Source organism: Halichoeres trimaculatus, unplaced genomic scaffold (genome assembly GCF_033239565.1).
Source record: "Halichoeres trimaculatus isolate MK-OKI-2021-1 unplaced genomic scaffold, fHalTri1.1 fHalTri1_scaffold_3, whole genome shotgun sequence".
Taxonomy (NCBI): Eukaryota; Metazoa; Chordata; class Actinopteri; order Labriformes; family Labridae; genus Halichoeres; species Halichoeres trimaculatus.
In genome coordinates, this window is record NW_027437181.1 from 1,051,306 (window position 1) to 1,072,815 (window position 21,510).

A 21,510-nucleotide genomic window follows, 5' to 3' on the forward strand; every position below is an offset into this window, starting at 1 on the left:
ACGTTGGGCGTCTTTGTCTGCACTGTTTTGCGTATTCTTTGCTCAGATTTATTATGCGGATGCAGAGTAACCTTCCTCGTTAAGACTTAATGCCAGCCATTCATTACCTCTGGCACAGAGACTAATGACACCATTAATCAGCTGTGAACAGAACTTGGCAGCAGGAGTTGGAGGCTGACACCTCCTTACTGTAACAGTTCTGGGCGTGCACGTACAAGACAAACTGTCAGAAGGACATCGCAAACTGCCGGCACGTCGATGACCCCCCGCTGACCACGTGTCAGTGGATGGAAACTACACCTAATGCTTTTATTCCCCCTTCACCCGCTCCACCCCGAGCGCTCTCTGTACCTGCAGTCTGACGCCTCTGATTGAGGGATTATTTCTGCTGAAGTGTGGCGCTCTTTGTTCTACGGCGCCCAGTTATGGACAAATTTACTCAGAGATTGAAGGAGAGGCACAGACTGTTTCTGGAGCTGAGGGAAGTTAACCTCCTCTGAACTCCAGCTCTCAGCTCTGTCTTCGTTTTCTCTGCCTCAGACTTTCACACCAGGAGCCACAAATCCAAAGCTGTACGTCGGACTCATCCTAACATCTCAGTCCACCAGCTTTGGTCTGGCTCCAGATGAAAACTGACAGAGATGAGGAATATTTAGGACACTTGGGATCCTGTCCTACTTTCACAGTTTAGTGTTTGCATATTTAAAGAGAAGGCTCTGAAGAGGGATCCTGATATTTGTGGATAAATGTTTAGTCCTCTTCTCTTGGACTGATGGTTATTTCAAAGTTTACATGATGTTAACATTCACATTTTTCTGTTAGTATCTCGTAAGATTAAGATTTGATTTTTTTTTCTTTAACTTTGTGACGGCTGCCTCAGAGTGACATTTTTCTTTCAGTGAAACGTTTTGCTGAATTTATCAGGGAAAGTTTCTTTGAGGTTGTTTACAGTGGATTTGATTTTTGATCATTCTAGTCTTAATAAGAGTTTTATTTTTCACTACAGTTTGTGCGGATTGTTTTTAAGACTTTTTTTGTTTCGTTTTTTAGGTGCTAACAGTTTTATTGATTCAGACTCCAAACTGTGTCTTCATGCAGTATGAGCCTCCATACTTTTCTGCATCACAGACTTTTTACTCCAGCTGTTAGTGCTCTTGTTAAATATGTAAAAGGACATTTCTTTAAGTGTGCTGAGTCACAATTTTACAGAACTTCTGAAAATGTCCTGAATGTTTTGGCTACGTTTATCTTTCATGAACCAAGCCGCAACCTCCGGTCTAAGAATATGAGACGATGCTGAAGTGCTAAAATCTGCTGTTTCTCCAGTGTCCACTTGAGGCTGGCTCTGGAAGTACCAGAAGTCACAAACACACCAAGACAAAAAAAGCTGTTTTCAAAGCAGAAATTACCCTATTTACAGCCTGGTTCAAAAAACGTCTCCTGTCTGAGTCACTGAGTTTACTACCAGCTCCCACTGTACAGGGGGTGATTTTTTTTCTAACTCGGCCGTTCAGAGGATATTAAGATCACAAGCTCTCCCAATCAGAGGCACAGCTCAGGGTCACATGACCGACGAGAAGCCCTTGCCACAACCAATATGGCCGCTATAGCCAATCTGCTTCATTTTCCATTTCAGAAACAGACGGGTGACGTCGGGGAGACTACGTCCATGTTTTATACAGTCTATTGTCAGAATCAGGATCACAGTTATTCCCCTCATCTTTTCATAAAAACACAAGAAATGTTCCCGATTCTTTCTTATACACTGTACTTTCTGTACAATCAATAAACCTACACCAAAAATCAGAGCTATCACAGCTTTCTTCCAAATAGCACAGAATCATTTACCTCAACTTTATCCACAAGTTTCCTGAGCACCTCTGGTAAAATGTTAAAGTTGGTGGAGCCGGTGTGAGAACGCAGAGAGAAAAATCACAAACAAATGGATGAGGTAGAGACGTCTTTGTCCTGGGACCTGGAGGGTCATCTTTAATGTCCCAAAAGCATTGAACAGTGAATACCACAGCATCCCGGACCAAGTTTGGAGGTTTGACTGGAAGCTGGGGGGTTGCTGGTACATTTCCTGAGCGCTGCTGAGGTGCCCTTAAGCAAGGCACCAAATCCCGAAGAGTGCTGCACCTGAGGCAGAAGCTATGTCAGGCTGTGTAACAAATAGACGTAGTCTCTGTGACGTCGTGGTCTGTTCCTGATACAGTTTTGAATCGATTTGTCTGGAGCCATGTTGGAAAGTGGGCGGGCTTTAAGCCTCCTCACTAACAGCTATAGGGTGCCCACTTGTCAGTCAGCTGAGCTCTGCCTCTGATTGGGTGAGCTCTTGATCTAAATATCTTCTTCACTGCAGAGTTGGGAGAAAATTGTCCCTCTACAGTACAGTGAGAAAAATTAGTTATTCAGATGTTTTTGGTTGTTTACATGTTTCGTTCTCTCTTCTTTTTTTTTTATTTAGAATTACATATTTACAAGCATTTATACATATTATTAATTTGTAATTTTTCCAACAGAGTGATTCTTCATTTCATGTTTTTGTAGATTTATGCAGAAGAAAATAAATAAGTTAATAAAAATAAATCTAAAGCAAAATAAACAAAAAAAAGGTTATTTCTGCTGTAAAAAATCACCTTTTTTGTGGTTTCTGGTTTTTCTTCAGCCAAACTCAAGCTGACGTTCAACGAACTACAGTTTTTGACACTTGCTCACATTTTTAGACCCAAGTGTAAAAAAATGTATTACCCAAACAGGAATAAATAAATTATATCTTCACCTTTCTTTCCTCTCCTTACCTCATGTCCAGCAGGAGACTCTTCACTCTCTGAGGAGTTTGTGTTATTGAGCAACTTTGTAAAAATTTCTGGGTCAGGCTGTCCTGAAATTTTCCAGAAACTTTCAGGACTTTCTATTTCTGAAATCTGCTCCTGGTGTAAGAGTTTCAGCACGCTGCTTCTGCCTCTGTTTGTTTGGTTTTTCTGTGTCAGGCGCAGGTGGATCTCTGTCTCTGTTCTGGAGGTAAATACTCACCTGTGAGGGTCTTTGCTGCCTCGTAGCCCCTGCTCTCCTCCTTAAACTGTGCCTGTTTAATCTGGGTAATGTAGTATCAACAAACAGTCCTCAGCGTGTGTTTAAACTGAGAGGAGCTGCACGCCGCTGGGACGTGACACACCAGAGAGCTGCTCTTTTTCTGCTGTTTGTGTGCAGCTTTATAAATGAGGATAATTGTTCAGCATCTGGTAATTTAGGCAGCAGTCAGAGGGTATTAGGATGATAATATGTTTCTGTTGTTTTGGGCGCTGCTCCAGCAAAGAGGATTGGGACTGAAACAGCAGCTTTGAGGTTGAAGTGCTGACTTACAGCTTAGAGGTTGTTGAGGTTGTTGACATCCATAGTGGAGAGAAGAGTCTGAACAGTTGGAGAAAGAGTTTTTTTTTCCATAAAAAATTAGTTTCATTGGACCTAACAGGAGGAATAAAATCACCTGAGAGCAGGGATGGGTATGGAAATGAGGTTCCTGTTGAGAATCAATAAGAAATGGTTCAATTCACTGATATAATTAGCCTTTGTGCTATGACGGTGTTCTGTCATTTTCTGCTACTCATCGAAAAGTGCTACTTTGTTGTTCTACGCACACGCTCTGTGTCAGTAGTGTCACACTCATAAATTTGGCTCCCTGTAAATACTGGGAGCGTGATTTGATGGGGGCAATTGAACTATCTAAATATGCTCCCCCTAAATTTTTGATTAAAACATGATTATAGCGTTAGCATGATCAGACACATTTATAACGAACTCAGCGTTAGAAAAACAATGTTAGCAAAATTTGGCAAAGCAGCAAAATAAATAGGTGTGTCCATCAGAAAACACATCAGCAGTGAAATCTGGCAGAACCGGACCTTACGCTGACTACTCTGCTGTGGCTATCTTAGCTTAGCAATTAGCTAACAATTTCCCAAGAAAAACAAACAAACACAAGATTCCTAGATTCATATTTAATTCATTCAACATGGTTTAAATGTTCTTATTTTCCAAAAACGATATAAACAAAACAGTTCTAGCTTGATGCTGATATATATGGGAAATTGCATTGATATGCTAGTGGTTAGCTTTAGCGGTTTAATACTGTTTTTTCAACAGAATTACAAGAACAGCACTGAAACCTCAAAATATCAAAATACTTGCAGGCAAGGTTCCAAACAACTCAGAGCCGGACCATACGCTTACTACTCTGCTTCAGCTATCTTAGCTTAGCAATTAGCCAACAATTTTCCAAGAACAAACCAAACAAAAAGAGATTCATAACCAATTCATTTAACATGGTTTAAATCTCCTTATTTACCCAAAACGATATAAACAAAATAGTGCTAGCTTGATGCTGACATATATGGGAAATTGTATTGATATGCTAGTGGTTAGCATATATGGGTATTACTTTGTTTTCCCAACAGAATTACAGGAACAGCACTGAAACCTCAAAATATCAAAATAATTGCAGGCAAGGTTCCAAACAGCTCAGATTTGGACCATATGCTACCTACTCTGCTGCAGCTATCTTAGCTTAGCAGTTAGCTAACAATTTTCAAAAAAACAAACCAAACACAAAGAGATTCATATTCAATTCATTTAACAAGGTATAAATCTCCTTATTTACCAAAAACAATATAAACAAAATAGTGCTAGCTTGATGCTAAATTATATGGGAAATTGCATTGACATGCTAGCAGTTAGCGTATATTGGTATAACTCTGTTTTTACAACAGAGCTACAAGAACAGCACTTAAACCTCAAAACATCAAAATACTTGCAGGCAAGGTTCCAAACAACTCAAAGTATTGCAGTTACCACTTTGAGACACTAGATGGCCTACTTCAGTCAATAGCAAAACAGTAGATCAATGTCACGTGACGTGAGATTTTGACTTATTTTTATTTGTTTACGTCCAAAGAAATCCAGATCCAGAGACTAATTTCATTTTTATTTACTTATAAACGCAATAAAAAAATAATATCAGTAGTAAAATCTTATGAATACCCATCCATACCTGAGAGAAAACACAGAGAGGAGCCTGAAGTTAAGACATCAGGTGTTGCTAACTGTGTCTGTGAGCTGTAGTTTGAGTCAGACATCGACCTTTGCAGCTAAATGTTTTACATGTAATGAACTGATTTTCAGTTTCAGCTCAGCACGGCTCCAACATTCGCTCGTGGAGCGTGCAGACGGATTAAATCATGAGTAAACACTCAGATGTTGGTTTAAAGTTCTGTTTCAGGTTAGCGCACATGCAGAAAGTCATTTCTTGGTAAACAAATTGATCTCCGTGTGTGTAAGAGAGGAAAACTGTGTGTTTATGCTCAGAAACGTGTGTTTGCACCATGTAATTTGTAAATCTTCACATCACTTCACTCTGAGGAGTCGATGAACCCCGTGAATTTGAAATGTAAACAAGAAGAGAAAGCCAAGTTAGTGGCGAGTCCTCGTGCAGCTTCTCACAAACACGCCAGCCGCCGCCGCCGCTTTGCATTTCAGAGCAGAAACGGAGCCCCGTCTGCTCGCACTTCTCCGGCCTCCAGTCTGTTTCTCTGACCTGCACACAAATGGAAATGTCACACCGGCTGACATTCTTTCCCTACGCTTTCGTTTCGCCCACTTGCCAGGCAAATGGAAAGCAGATCTCACTGAGTCCGACCGCAGATTGTTCCTCAAAACTCAGAAAAAACAACCGCTGAATGAAATCAAAAACATTTCTGTGGCTGCGCTGTGGAATGTGACGGCCAACGCGTTTCAAAAACATCATCCAGAGTGTTATTGGAGAGTCCAGGATCAGCTTTTTGAGGGTTGGGTTCCTCCTCAGCCTCTGAAATAAAACAGCCTCAGTCCCTGAAGTGGGCTTTGTTCCTGCCCAAACAAACTAGCTCCAGTTTTCTCCAGCTCGAGGTTTCAGAGTGCGACCTGATCAGGGATGACTTCAGGAGAAATGTGTGATGCTGTTTCCTGCTCCCTGTGCCCTGACGTAGAGAGCTGTGTGTAGATCTGCATGTGTAGTCCCCCTGTATTGTGCTTTTATTTGTCAGCTTTGTGGATGTAGTAGAAGTGTTTTATTTATGTGGTTCCTTGTCACGCCAACAGTCTTTTTTGTTACGTTGTTGTTATTTTGTTTTCTTCTTTTTTTTGTTTCCTTCCTTTCTTTCGTTTCACTGTCATTCCCATTTCAACTCCTCCTCCTCCTCCTCTACCTGTTCCTTTTGGACGCCTCTGCGTGATATCCCTCCCCATCCTCCCCTACACTGCTGTCTCCTGTCTTTCCTCGTCTCCTTCCCTCCCTCCTCCCTCCTCCCTCCTCCCGACCCAAAGACATAGCCCTGCCCTCCTCCCTTCCCCCCTCACTGACTCCTAACACTACTGACCATGTAACGCCAGGCTCCGGAGGCGTAGCGGGCGCAGCGGGGCCCACCCCCTCCGGCCCCCGGGATGTCGTGGCGTCGCTGGTTTCCACCCGCTTCATCAAGCTGACCTGGCGCCCGCCGGCCGAGCCCCACGGAGACGAGCTCACCTACTCCGTCTTCTACAGCCAGGAGGGCACCAGCAGGTAGTTCACACACCTCTGCAGCGCTGCCAGGAGGGCGCTAATACACACATTAACGCTGGTGTCAGCAGGGCACTAATATACATAATTCCTGAGCAGGAGTCTCAGACCGCTGTGGAAAGAGCTAATTAAAGCAGTTAAAGCACTTATCAGAGCTCAACGTGTTTGTTAATTAAAAACAAACTTCCATCCTCAAAGAATTACGCTCGCGCTGAAGAATCAGCCGGAAAAAGTCTGCTCAAACATGCTGCTTTCACCTTTTTCCTCGTCTCCTCCTGCTCTGTGTGCCGAGGATTTACTCGATATGACCGAGAGGGACATTTAAGAAGCTGAGAGGATTTTCCACAAAGTCCCTTTCTGGCTACCTTTTCACGCTTTTCCTGTAAATGTCCTGAAGAGCCTGATACAGAAGTGCTTTACTCTGCTGCAGCTCCACACGCAGATGCATTAATGTATATGGAAGCAGAGAGTGTATGAAAGTGTTTACACACACACACTCACACACAAACACACACACAGTCTGGCTCCATTTCACCTGAAAGTAGCTGCAGACTGAGCTAAGCTAATGAGCTCATCATGAGTCGCTTCCTTCGTTAACATGACAGACAGGAAATGAGTTTTTTAACCAGCAGAGATGGACGGCGTCACCTGCCTCCTGCGTCTCACTGTCACATAAAGCTTCATGTAAATAATGTACGGTGATGTCACAGTTTGATCTGCAGAGTCACTCTGAGCTCAGGGACGCTTTCAGACAGCTGACAAAACTTTCTGCAGACTGACGATCAATAATTAACAATATCTAAAAACTATCAGATGTCTCTGGCATTTTGCTGCTTTGTAAAAAGACGTGTGTAACCTCAGAGGATCAGAGCACAACCGTGTGATATTTTAACCAAAGGGAGTCCTAAATAGTTTAAACACCATAAATACAAAAGAAGATACAAAGCAGTGTTAAATTTTAATAATATATGTATTGAAATAATGTGAAAAAATAAAATAAATCATACACATTTGACATCCTGGGTTGTTTCTAGTTTGACTTTGGGGTAGTAGAAGTAGTAGCAGAAGAAGTGAAGCAAAGCCTTTAGGGATCACAGATCAAGCTTAAAAGTTATTTTTACAAAGACAAAAAGAGTCAGTTTTTATTTTATGATGTTAACGAAATTTAAAAAGAAAATTTCCACATTTTTTGAAATTCTCTTTTTATTGGAATCCTGCATCATTATATCAGTTATTCAGTACATGTTAAATACAATTTTCCCTTTTTATTCTTTTCCTCTGTGCGTTCATTTTTAATAATCATAACATGGATTAGATATAGAAAAAAAATAATTAATATATAAAATAAAATAACAATAAACTAATTAATAAAAAACTAAATTGACAATAACAATTTATTTAAAAAAATAAAATAAATAATGATATATATTTCTTTTCTTTGTCAATTTAGGAGCCTGTCATGTGGCTCCTCTAGAATCTGGACTTTTAGCTAAATATATTTTTGGTAAACATCCAAAATGAATTTTAAACAGGAAAAAATAATAGGTACAAAAACAAGAATAAGTAGAGAAATTATAATAAAAGTAGAAAAAAAATATTTTAAAAATAAAAATAAATAAAATAGAAAAAAAAAACTTAAGAATCATAAATGAGACAAATTAATATACATATGTACATCCAATGACAGAGTTTTTAAATAAAATGAAAAACAGTTCCAAAAGCACTGTCTGAATTGTGATAATAATAACGTTAATTGCAATAGTACTTACAATATTAACAATAAAATGTAGAATAACAATTTGAGTAACAACCAACCTTAATGTAATAAAATGCAACTGAACTGTTTTTGTTTACTCTATCCATTTTTGCCAGATTTTTCACATTTTCAACAATAATATAATTCAATAACTAACAGAACACATCATCTTTAGAAGATATTCAACAATGAAAGACAAAGAAATCAATCTTAATCTCATTTATTAATTAATTAAACAAGATTTAGAAAGGTTGATATATATTTTTATTTAAAATAAACAAATAAAAAAAATAAAATAGTGATAATGATTCATGCATGTGTTGATATTTTGCCTCCCTGTCACGATTAATGACATTACATGTGTCTTAAACAGTTTAACAATCCCACAAATTATGATGACAATACTAATAGTTTAAAACAGATATGTGTTGCAGTAACCTTTTTAACCACTAGGGGAGCCCTTGGACATTGAGAAAAGCCGCTGATTGGTTGACTGCCCCAAGCAGAGCCGGTAGCCTACTGTTAGCTCTCCCAGCTAACACATTTAATCATATTTTTACTCAAATTTCTCAATAAAACTGCACAATTTACCTTTTTTTTTGAAGACAGGGTCAAAGTCTGAAAAGACATCATGTTCGCGACTCTTCTGTTTTAGAGACAACTATGTAAACAAACCCAGATCACAATGATATCACAAACTGCAGTTTTAAAATTCACTTTTTTTTTGGTAAAGAAAAGAAAACTTATCGTCTGTTTGTTTTCTTTTTGTGTGTGTGTTTGTGTGTGTGTGTGTGTGTGCACATCAGGGAGCGAGTGGTGAACACCAGCCGACCCGGGGAGATGCAGGTCACCATCCAGAACCTCATGCCAGACACCAAATATCACTTCAGGGTCGTGGCCCACAACAGCAACGGTCAGGGGGAGAGCTCTGCAGCGCTCAAGGTGGCCACCCAGGCTGAAGGTAAAAACACACACTCACACACACACACACACACACACACACACACACACACACACACACAGGGGTTCATTCATATGTTCACAGTAAACAGGACACACCAAACATGGAGGAGAAGTCCGGACAGTCTGTTGGAAACGTGCACAAACTGGCAACGCAGAGGCAAACAGGACGCTCCCAGTGACGAGCAAATAAACATTCACACAAACAAATACTCACACACTTCAAACAGAGACATCCCCTCATACTCACACACACACACGCACACACACACACACACACACACACACACGGAGGAAGGTGTTTATTGCTGTTCAGGTAGACCACCCAACACCGACCAGAGGAACGCAGCGATGTTTCCTCATGAGCCACTTCTTGTTTACACCTCAACGTTTGCTTTAAGCCCTCTGTGTGTGTGTGTGTGTGTGTGTGTGTGTGTGTGTGTGTGTGTGTGTGTGTGTGTGTGTGTGTGTGTGTGTGTGTGTGTGTGTGTGTGTGTGTGTGTGTGTGTGTGTGTGAAAGAGAGTGTGTGAGGAGGGTTTGGACTAAATGCTCCAGATATTTTTATCAAACACGTCCTTTCCACAGTCCGTTCAGAGCTGTTTCTCAGAGACTCATTAGGATGTGGTTTTGGACTCTGTGGGTCTGGACTCTGTGAGTCTGGGCCCGCCCCCCTTACTGCTCTAGATCTGTTCCACCCAGATCTGAAAGTGCTGCGAGGGGGATTTCCCCTCTCAGTCTCAGGGCGGGCGTCCCCCACCTGCAGACTCAGGTACCGCTCTGTCACTGTCAGTTTGTAGGTCAGACGCTGGTTCCCTACCTGTGTGTCCTTGTCTCCTTATGTCCTTATGTCCTCGTGTCCTTGCTTGGGGGGCGACTGATCCACACACAAACATACGCCACCTTAATGGCTGCCAGCAGGCGTCTGGCCACCCGTGGGGGGAGCTGTGCAGGTGGGCTGTACCTGTGCAGTACATCTCCCTGTCATGTGTGTGTGTGTGTGTGTGTGTGTGTGTGTGTGTGCACTTTAAGTGTGTGAACATGCTATGGATCGGAGCTTTAGCTGTTGACCTACAACTGAGCACCAGGTGTGTGTGCACAGAGCTGCCTGTATCACTTCTCCTCAGAGACAGGCTTAAGAAACCTGTACACACACACACACACACACACACACACACACACACACACACACACACACACACACACACACACACACACACTGCGCTTTATGAGCAGCGCTGTCACAAACGTTCAGAGCAGTGAGACATAATTTGTGGTGTGAGCTCTGTCTCTGTTTCCTCACATGCTGAGAGCAGAGGAGGAGGAAGAACGAGCCGTTGGTCTCACAGCGCCCCCATCCTCAGGGAGGAGTGTTTACACAGGGTTATTCATTCTAATGTTTTAATTTATGCTCAGAGTGACTGATGACATCACAGCTCACCTGTCCCTCAGGTGTCTCTCAGTGGTCAGTTTCCTGCAGTGTTACATGCTGCGTCAACATCAGAAAACTCTGCTTCTGAACAAGGAACATGTTCTGCATCAGGGGGCGCTGTGGGGGAAACATGTCAGGGTGGTTTTATGTCAGGATCAGAATCTGGATTTGATTAAGATGTTTTGTTTGTTTGTTTTTTGACTTTTTTATTTAGTTTTTAGACAAACAAATAAATGTTTTACAGCTTCTTCAGTTAAATGGGAGCAGTTTTAAGATTAAAAAAAGAACAATAAGTGAGATTTTTCTCTTAAACTTGGTTTTATCCTGAGCTTTCAGAGAGCTTTTAATTTACTGAGTTTTTGATGTGTTGATGGAACAAGGAGCACTTCACTGTCTTTAATGTCTTAATATTTTAAATGTTTTAATTGTTTTAATTCTGTCTCTGGTGTTTTGGAACGGTTGTAGGCATTTACATCGGTTAAAAATAAAGTAACCTGAACCAGAACCCAATACCAACAAAGCTTGGCCGTACAACAAGTTACAAAAATAAGTAAAAAAGTCTCTATCTGACAGAGGAGCTATATCATATCTTTATCACAGCTTTTTAGCAAAAGAAAAAAAAAAGTTAAATATAATTAATAAAGTGAATAGAAACCAAACCCCAATGATTGTTTTTCATATATCAACTATTTTGACCCAAACAACATTTTTAGCCCCAAATTGTCCCCACCCTGCTTTCTGAACAACTTCTGCACCAATTTTTACCATTTTTGCTCATTTCCTGACTTAAATCTGGTTTTGTTTCCTCTGATGTGATTTTAAACTCTCACATTTTCCCATCCTGATGAATATGTTCATTTAAAGTTGTCAGCTAAAGAGTTACTGAGTTCCTGCAGCTCTAAGTATCCTGGTTTAATGAGACGTTAATAGATGTATTTTTGTTTGTTTGCGCACTTGACACATAATTACACATAAAACAGATAATTAAGAACATTTAGATTTTTTTTCGAGTGGTTCTGATTAGTAAATTGTAAGATGAAAGCTGGGGACCACGTATAAAACAGCCTTGGGCCACGATTAGCTGCTGGATATTCCTCCATTATAGATAAACTTAATACACTGTAAAAAATACTGTAAAAAAACGAAAACTTATCAAGTGCTTTTGTCCCATTTTCAGAAGACTTAGACTTAATATGAGCCACATTCAACTGATAAGTCCAGAAAAATGTCTTATTTCAAGTTATTTAAAGACAAAATGAGGTCTAAAATGCTTGTAAGAAGCTAAAAAAATCTGGAAAGGAACAAGAGAAACGTTTTTTATATTTGCCTTTAAACAACTTAAAACGAGACATTTTTCTGGACTTATAAGTTGACTCATATCAAGTATAATAGGAACATTTTTTATTTAAAATGAAACAAAAACACTTGACAAGATTTCAGTTTTTTGCAGTGTGTGATTTACGCTGAGGTTAAAACACTGAAAAACACTTAATAACAGCTGGTTAAAGTGGAGAGCAGATAGAAAAATAAATATATAAAGCACACGACCAGTGTTCATCAGACACAGCACACAGCAGTCAGACATTAGGAGTTTAAACTAAATAGCTTCAGAAATGGGTTTTGAGTTCACTTCTTGTTTTGTAGTTAAATAAAATGAAAAAACAATTCAATACAACATTTGTAGGATAGCTTTCCTGAGGGAGCTGTGCAGGATTTCAGAGCTGGATCCTCGCTCAGACAAACTGTCCTCAGCCTTTAAATCCTCCCTCTGCGCTGAATGAACTCACATAAATCTGAACATTTCCAGCAGAGCCGTGTAAAAACCTGTGAACAACCTGCTGAATACCAGCTCCAGGCAAACGCTGGCTGAATAGAAGATGCACATGTTGTTTTTGTTCGGGCACATCTTCTCTGTGTTTGTCACGGGAAGAAAAAGAAAACCAACATGGCTGCCAGCCCAGTGCAGAGGGGACACATCCGTCTCCACAGAGCTGCATAAACCGAGCCGTCGTCTGGGCCCGGGGAAATGTGCCTGTGAAGTCGCCAAGGCTGCGTGTTTTTGGCAGCGGCGTCTCCTCTTCGCTAAATTGAGTTCATGTCTTTTGAGATGAAACAAGCGCATCTGAAGTGAAGAAGGTTTAAGATCGAGGGGAAAACTGAGGGTGTTTCTCATTTCTCTTCTCCTGCTTTATTTCCTCCTCTACAGTCCAAGTGCCGGGTCCTGCTCCAAACCTGCAGGCGGTGTCCAACACGCCCAGCTCGGTGTCTCTGAGCTGGGAGAAGCCGCTCACTGGGAACGGAGAGATCGTCACCTACAAGCTGTACTACACGGACAAAAGCATCGGCAAAGAACAGGTGGGAGGAAGAGTTTCTCAGCTTCATCCAGGGTTTTAGGGGAAAATGTGCCGCTTTGTGAAGAATTCACCCCTCTCTTTACATTGTGACTAGGCTTAACTTTGTGTGTGTTACACATTCCATTTTCCCGCCTTAAGTGAGTCACATGACCAGCTGCACGGAACTGTCAGTCATTGTGACATCATTGGAACTCTCAGTCAGTGTGACATCATCACCAGCTGCTGCCCTCTCAGGAGTGAAATAGATGGAAGTTTTTGAAACGTCTCCTCATAGATGCCACAATTTTGACCAAATCTCCAAAATTCTGACATTTTTGTAGTAAATTTTGTCAGGAATCCATCCATGTTGTTTTTTAAAGCTGTACCACTTTTACTTTTTTGTGTAGAGGCCTAACTGCTGCAACTTGTGTGGAGCTGGATCCTCTCCCATTCATTCTAATGGAGGGAAAGGTTTCTTTTGGCTTCACCGACTTTGAGGGTTCATCATTTGAAAACTGTTGAAGACACAACACATTCCTGCATAGGTTTTGTAAAGCAGGGTCCACTCTGTCATCTGACCAAATTTCAAGTCGATACAACTTATGGCCTAGAAGGAGAAAACTTTTGTTTCTGGCCCAAATTTGCAGCTAAAAATTTATTTTGCAAAAATTTAGATAGTAATTTTTTTCAGGGATCCATTCATGTCATCTTTTAAGCTGTATGACTTCTACTTTTTTGTGTAGAGGCTTGACTGCTGTAGCTTGTGTGGAGCTGGACCGTCCTCTCCCATTCATTCTAATAGGGGGAGCTGAAAGGGTTTCTTTGGAGTTTACTGACTTTTAGGGTTTGTCATTCAAAAACCATTTGAGAAATAACAAATTCCTGCATAGGTTTTATAAAGCAGGGTTTACTCTGTCAACTGAGTGAATTTCAAGTCTATACCAGTTATGGCCTAGGAGGAGATAACTTTTGTTTTTGGCCCAAAAAAATTGGCCTAAATTTATTTATAAAAAGTTAAAATAGCAGTAAATGTTGTCAGGAATCCATCCATGTCATTTTTAAAGCTGTACCACTTTTACTTTTTTGTGTAGAGGCCTAATTGCTGCGGCTTGTGTGAAGCTGGATCATCCTCTCCCATTCATTCTAATATGAGGAGCTGAAAAGGCTTCTTTGGGGTTCACCAACTTTGAGGGCTCGTCATTCGAAAACTGTTAAAGACACAACAAATTCCTGCATAGGTTTTGTAAAGCAGGGTCCACTCTGTCATCTGAGCGAATTTCAAGCCAATACCATTTATGGTGTAGGAGGAGATAACTTTTGTTCCTGGCCCAAGAATGTGGTCTAATGTTTTTGTATCCTTCTCCTACACTCATCACTGCGAGAACCTTAAATATGAGTGTTTCCTTGTGTTTCTCCTTGAAGCATTCAGCGTTAATCTGCCTTGTAGGAGGAGAGTAACTGTATGTAGCTGATGTCTGATTTTCCAAGCTTCATTAGATGAAGTGAAAAGATTACGACCATGTAGCCTGATGTAAATTTGATGAGCTAAAGAGTTCCTAATCATTCGCCCCAAGACTCTTTGTTCTGCTTTTCGCCCGCACTCTTAATTAAACATCTCACACAGAAACAGACGCCCTGCCAGCAGGAAGCAGGTAAGGTTTCCTCAGTCCGGCTCTGCAGGTCTGACTGTGTCACAGGACTGGACCCTGGACGGTCAGGTAGTGAGTCAGCCCGGACTGCAGTGAGTAAGCCAGTGAGGCATTAAAAAGCCTTTAATATGATAATGGATGAAATGTCAGCCAGCGCTTTGAGTAATGATGCCTCAGCTCTCAGGAGGAGAGGGCCGGAGAGGAGGTGAGTAGAGCCTCAGATGAGCTGAGGAGAGGGATGGAAAGAAAAGAAAGAAGAGAGGAGGGACCAGGAGAGAAGGGAGGCGAAGTCAGAGAGATGCAGCTTTGAAAAACATGAAATATTTAGGAGAGGACGACCCACAGAGCCTCTTCTGACCCGAGATCAGAGGCTGTGCTCGGTCCACTCTGGGGGTGAAATTAGATTTCAGCAAAGTCTCGTGATTTCACTCCAAATGCTGCGAGCACGCCGCTGAATGCAAATGAACTGGGTGTAATTGGGCATGTGCGAGCGATGTGCCCAATTTGTACAGCAGAAAGTGGAAATCACAGACGGCGTAATTTGTGTCTCAGTGGAAGGAGACATTTTTAAACAGAGGAGTAGAAATGTGAGAGCTGGAAATGATGAAATCAGTCACACATTTTGCCGCTCTGACATGTTTGTGAGATCGCTGAGGCTGTAAACATATTGAAACTGTCTTATAAACAGAGTGTTTACGCCAGTATTAAATCGGAGCCCTCAAACTGAATAATAAAACAGCAGTAATGCCACATCTATCAACAAGCTTTCAGGAGTCAAACTCCCAAATAAATGTATGTTTTTTTCCTCTTCTGGAGGAAATGCTTTCAATAATACAACCTCTTTTATTTTTCACAGGAGCTTTACATCAGTGGCTCCATTTACTCTAACTCTGGGTTTGAATTGTTCGCACTCCTGAGAGAATAAAGGAAAATATCTTTCATCTTAGAAATATTGGATTATAACTTTCATGCTGTTTATAAACCATCAGTTCCTCATGTATATAGTTATGGGTCTGGAGGCTAACCCAGCTGTTTCTAGGTGGTTCAGAGTCCTCCTTAGGCCAAAGCACAAACCGTCTTTCTGGTCGTCACCTAACTCATTCTCCTTCCCCTCTGTCTCTTTCAGGACGTGGACATCGACAGTCAGTCGTACACCATGACCGGGCTGAAGAAAAACACCGAGTACAGTTTCCGGGTGGTGGCCAACAACAAGCACGGTCCAGGAGTCTCCACCGAGGACGTGGTCGTCCGAACGCTCTCTGACGGTCAGTGGGTTTACAAATCTCTGCTGAAGACTTCACCACATCGTTTTATATTCTGTTGATAAATCCAGAAAGATGCATCTTGACAAATATTGATTATTCTTAAAACATATCCTCCTTGCGCTAACATCGGATTTTACATCATCACAAAAATGCTTTTTGGCAACAGAAGCAACTTTTACCCCTCTCCATTCAGACAAGTTAACGTTCTTTAAACTCTGAATTAAAGCAGTAAACAGAATAAAAACGTCTGATCGTTCATTGGTTAGTTAGCATAGATCATTCTGTGCTGTGGACTCGTGTTTTTCTGAATTTGAACAGGGTCATGACCGTTACACAGCAACCTGTGTTTTGAAATTAAGAGTAAATGTGTTAACTGACAACGTTAGAGCCCAAAATGTAAAAACCTGACAAGTAGTAGATAAGATAAATAAGAAAATAAAATAAAAAATGTAGAGAAAAAAATAAAGCCCAAAATGTGACAACTTGTTATATTGTGGATTTTATTACATTTTTCTAATTGCATTTTGGGCTCAGCACCTTGTTACTTTTTTGACCAGTTATCATATTTCATTTTAATTTAATAATTTAATTTAATTTAATTTAATTTAATTTAATTTAATTTAATTTAATTTAATTTAATTTAATTTAATTTAATTTAATTTAATTTAATTTGATTCAATTTAATTTAATTTCATTTTATTTATTTATTTATTTATTTATTTATTTATTTATTTATTTATTTATTTATTTATTTAATATTTATTTTATTTTATTTTTTTATAAAATTTTAGAGTTTTTTTGTTGTTGTTTTTTTATCTAATTTATTTTACTTTAACAATATATTTTTTGTATTTAGTTAGTTTAAGTGACAGGGACCATGCAAAACAAAGAAAATTGTCAAGCCAGAGTTAGCTATCAAGCTAATTTTTATCTGTGGTCCCTGGGCAGGAAGATGTAAAAGAACATACAACACAGATGATCAATAACATTTTGGGCTCAACACCTTTGTTACATTATTGACCAATTATTACTTTTCAGGCTTTATGACTTTTTTATTTTTTATTTTTGTTTAATATTTTATTTTATTTTATTTTATTTTATTAATTTTAACATTATTTTATTTATTTTAATATTAAAATATCTTTTTTATTTAGTTAGTTTATTTAACAGGGACCATGCAAAACAAAACAAAAAAAAACTGTCAAGCCATAGTTAGCTATCAAGCTAATTTTTATTTGTGGCCCCAGGGCAGGAAGACGTTAAAAATCATACAACACAAATAATAAATCAAACTTTGGGCTCAACATTTTTGTTACATTATAAACCAGTCATTACATTTCTGGCTTTATCATATTTTTATTATTTACATTTTGGGCTCTAACATTTGGACAAACGTCACCAGTTAACAGGGTCACAGTTTACACTGAAACACCAGAGACTATCGATTGAAAGCAGACTTCAGTTGACAAAATGTATGTTCACCCGTAACTGTTTTCAAACAGTTGAGGAGTCTATTCAAACCTCATGTGAGGATCTATCCATTAGTGTTGATTTGGCGCCTCCTGTGGACAAAGCTTAGACTTTATATCTCCTCTGATCTTGTCATTGTTAATGTGATTTTTTTCTGACGTTGGTCATATTTTCTGCTTTTACACTGAGGAAATTAATGATCTCTTCTCCTTTGTTTGCAGTCCCGAGCTCCCCTCCTCAGAACCTGACCCTGGAGGTCCAGAACTCAAAGGTAAGACCTGAAAAAAGATCTGTGTGTTTTTCTCTTTGCTCATTCAGGACCTGAACACTTCACATTTGTCAAACACACTTTGTCAGAAACACAAACACATCTGCCAGAAACTGGGCTGTTTGGTGTGCAGTGCAGTTTATCCGCTTCACTACATCCACAAACACTCAGCCGTGTACACACACACACACACACACACACACACACACACACACACACCAACAGGAGGATAGATATGTAGCCTGCAGACCAGAACTCTGTTGTTTCTCTGTGTGATTGTCTGCGTCAAAGACCTGCGGCCCCGGCTGGTTGAGAGGGCGTGTGAACCCTCATCGATCCTCTCATCGGCAGGAGGCTCGCCTGTCAAAAGGTTTTATCCTCTGCGTCACTCTCGTCTCTACAGTCTGAGGGAAACGGGAGCCTGAAGCTAAAATCTAAACGGCTATCAAAAAAATATTCACCTGGAGTAAAAACACTTCAAAACCAAGAACCTGGACAGTTAACGTTTGAAGGCTTGTTTAGACTAAACGTTTCCTTTCGACCAAACTAAAACAGTTAGATGGATGATTTCATCAATAATCACAATGTGGAGAGTTATTTTATCGATCACAGTTTGACCCCATTCGTGTTTCTTTAAATAAGCTGATAAAATCATAACAGATCAGAGTGTATGGAGCTGTCGCTGTAGCAACATTATTTGTGTGTGTGTAGATGCAAACACAAACATGTGAACTGAACCACAAATGTGTAAAATAATATCAAATGCGTAGGCAAATCCACAAAAATGATCACATGACAAGTGTGCGCACAAATCCAGAAGTGCATACACTGATCCACAAATGTGCACACAAATCCATTAAAGTTTGAACAAATCCATTAATGTGTGTACAAAATCACAAATGTGCAAATCTACAAATCTGTGCACAAATCCATAAAAGTGTGCACAAATTCACAAATGTATGTGGAAATCCAGTAGTGTTTGCACAAATCCATTAATGTGTGTGCAAATCTACAAATGTGCAAATCTACAATTGTGTGTGCAAATCTACAAATGTGCAAATCAACAAATGCGTGCACAAATCAAAAAAAATGTGTGCACAAATCCACAAATGTATGTGCAAATCCACAAATGGACAAATTTTAAAATGTGTGCACAAATTCACAAATGTGTTCACACATCCATAAATGTGTGCAAAATCCACAGTATCATGTTGAAATCCATTAATATTTGCACAAATCCACACGTGTGCACAAGTCTACAAATGTGTGTGAAAATCCATAAATGTGTGCGCAAATCCACAAATGGACAAATTTTAAAATGTGTGCACAAATTCACAAATGTGTAAATCAACAAATGTGTGCAAAATTCCTTAAATGTGTGCACACTCCCCCAAATGTGTGCGAAATCCACAAAAGCCTGTAAAAATGTATCAATGTTTGCCCAAATCAAATTATGTGTAATCTGTTTTTAAAGTTATATTGTGTTAAATGGTAAAAAAAAAAAAGCCCAATGGTTTTCAAAGACTATGTTTTGAAATTAGTTTACACATTTTTGTGGATTTGTGCACACATTTGTAAATATTTTACACATTTGTTACTCTGTTTACACATTTGTAGTTTAGTTTCTGGATTTGTGGACACCTTTATACACACAGAAATATATTATTACTACAGTCAAAGCTCCATAAAAGTGTCTGAGATTATCTGAACCAAAACCCTCACAGACAAACTGACATCTGCTCCTGCCTGGCGCCTCCTCTTGGTTTGAAGTCGTCGCAGGTTTCTCCTGCAGTCAGACAGACAGACAAACTGTAGTGGTTGTTTAAAAGCTGCTGAAGCGACTTCAGGCTTCACAACGGGCTCCTGACTCCAGCAGGAAGCCGGCCTCAGCCGCTCGTCTCTTCAGCTGTTTGATCTTCAAACACGGAGCTGTGGGCCTGTTTATTGTACACATCCACCGAGTGTTGGATTAAATTTGATAAAAGAGGATTCTCGCTCATGACATGCGCTGCAGCGAGCCGGCGTGCAGCGTGCAAACAGAGAAGAGCAAAGAGGAAGAGGAAGATACTGAAAACCTCGGGGTGCGTGCTGTGAATAGAGAAGCAGCAGTCGATGCAAAGCTGAAGAGAGAGGACTGTCAAACACACACACACACACTGGTAGACAATCCTATCACACACTCCCAGCTTGAGTGGGAACTGGCCACCCGTGCTGCAGAGGAAACACACTGGTGCTGATGTTGGAGGAGACGCTCTGTGCAGAGTTTACGTCCTGTTTTAATCCTGACTGTAAACAATCAGTGAGAGCAGGACTCCTGCAGAAACCTGCACAGACACACAAAGCCTTTATCCAATCAGATATTTGATGCATAGAGCTAAAGGAAAAAATCTTATTAATATGCATTTTATTCAATCTGCTCGTCGAGCCTCGTCAAGCAGAACCCATCGTGTTTCTCACCTGCGAGGCAAACTGATTTTATTTCGCGCTTCTTTCCCTCTGGCATCTGCCTTCTCACCTTCCCCAGTGATTCCCCGAGTCAATTAAACACTTTTTTCATGATTAAAGCAGAAAACAGAGAAAAGCAACATGCACGGCGAGACAGGAGCGATAGTGTAATAAGAAAAGTGGAATAATTGAGCGCGTTTAACACAGATTTAATTTGTTGGATTCCCCCGACGCGGCTTGGGAGGAGCGCACATGTTGGCCTCTACGTGTGTTCGGGGTTTTGTGCATCGGTGCGACAGTCGGGAGCGTTAATTAACTCCTGTCCCACGCTGGGAAACCCCCACCTGATTCTTTAATTCAGGAGCTGAAAGGGTTCGTTTCTCTGTCCTAATGCATCGGCCTGCACTGCGTCACCAGCGCTCAGAGGGATGTTTGTGTTTCATTAGAGGAGGAGGAGGAGGAGGAGGAGGAGGAGGAGGAAGGTGGAAAATAACCTGCAGAGCTACGTTAACACAAACACCCACGCCAAGGTGTGCAGGCAGGTGTGATGCTACCTGCTAAACTGTGAGGTCACCTCTGCAGCTGCTGACCCACAAACAGATGGTTTCACACGAGCCAAATGTAACCTGATTATCCTCCTCCTCCTCCTCCTCCTCCTCCTCCTCTCACAGAGCATCATGTTGAAGTGGCAGCCGCCTCCTCTCAGCGGACAGAACGGGGAGATCACCGGCTACAAGATCCGCTACAGGAAAGGATCCAGGAGGAGCGAAGCAGCCGAGACCACGGGAGGAACCCAGCTCTTCAAGCTCATCGACGGTAAAGTGCTCGGACTCACGGCTCAGTGGGAGACGTCCCACAGAGTCGGTGTTTTATGTGTTCGGATATTTATTCATTGACACACATCACCTCCAGGGACCAAACTCTTTAATCTGAGCCACATTTACCTGACCAGTCCAGAAACATGTCTGATTTCAGGTTATTTAAAGACTAGAATGAGCTCTGAATTAAGACATTATTCTAGCTTTGAGCAAATTTTCGAAAAAAAAAATTCTCTCGTCACATCGACACACTTTGGCTCTACAAATAAAAACATTTCTCCACATTTAGCTCTAAAACATCACTTTTTTTCTGCAGATTTAGAGAAATATTGGTGAAATATATTTGTCAAATATTATATATAAATGTTCAATGCTATATCTAAATGTTTTACATGAATGTCCTGATTCTAAATATTTAGTTTCATTTTTAATATTTAGCTAAGACTAAATATTTTTCTAAGATTTATAAATCTTTTGCAAAGATTTCAAGATGTTTGCTAAGATTTCTAAATATGAAGTCAAGA

The 21,510-nt window shown here is 40.3% G+C and overlaps 1 protein-coding gene across 12 annotated transcripts in view; it reads left to right on the top strand.

Annotated features, from left to right (window-relative positions):
• neo1a (neogenin 1a) overlaps positions 1-21,510 on the top strand; it is a 270,805-nt gene that overhangs the window by 216,486 nt on the left and 32,809 nt on the right. For 11 of the 12 annotated variants that reach the window (XM_074665725.1, XM_074665719.1, XM_074665716.1 and 8 more), the window contains 6 exons: positions 6,361-6,595; positions 9,155-9,309; positions 12,945-13,093; positions 15,847-15,985; positions 17,677-17,726; positions 20,840-20,984. In XM_074665725.1, the coding sequence (XP_074521826.1) occupies positions 6,361-6,595; positions 9,155-9,309; positions 12,945-13,093; positions 15,847-15,985; positions 17,677-17,726; positions 20,840-20,984 (873 nt within the window). The remainder of the gene's footprint in view (positions 1-6,360; positions 6,596-9,154; positions 9,310-12,944; positions 13,094-15,846; positions 15,986-17,676; positions 17,727-20,839; positions 20,985-21,510) is intronic. The other variant, XM_074665718.1, reaches the window with a different exon arrangement.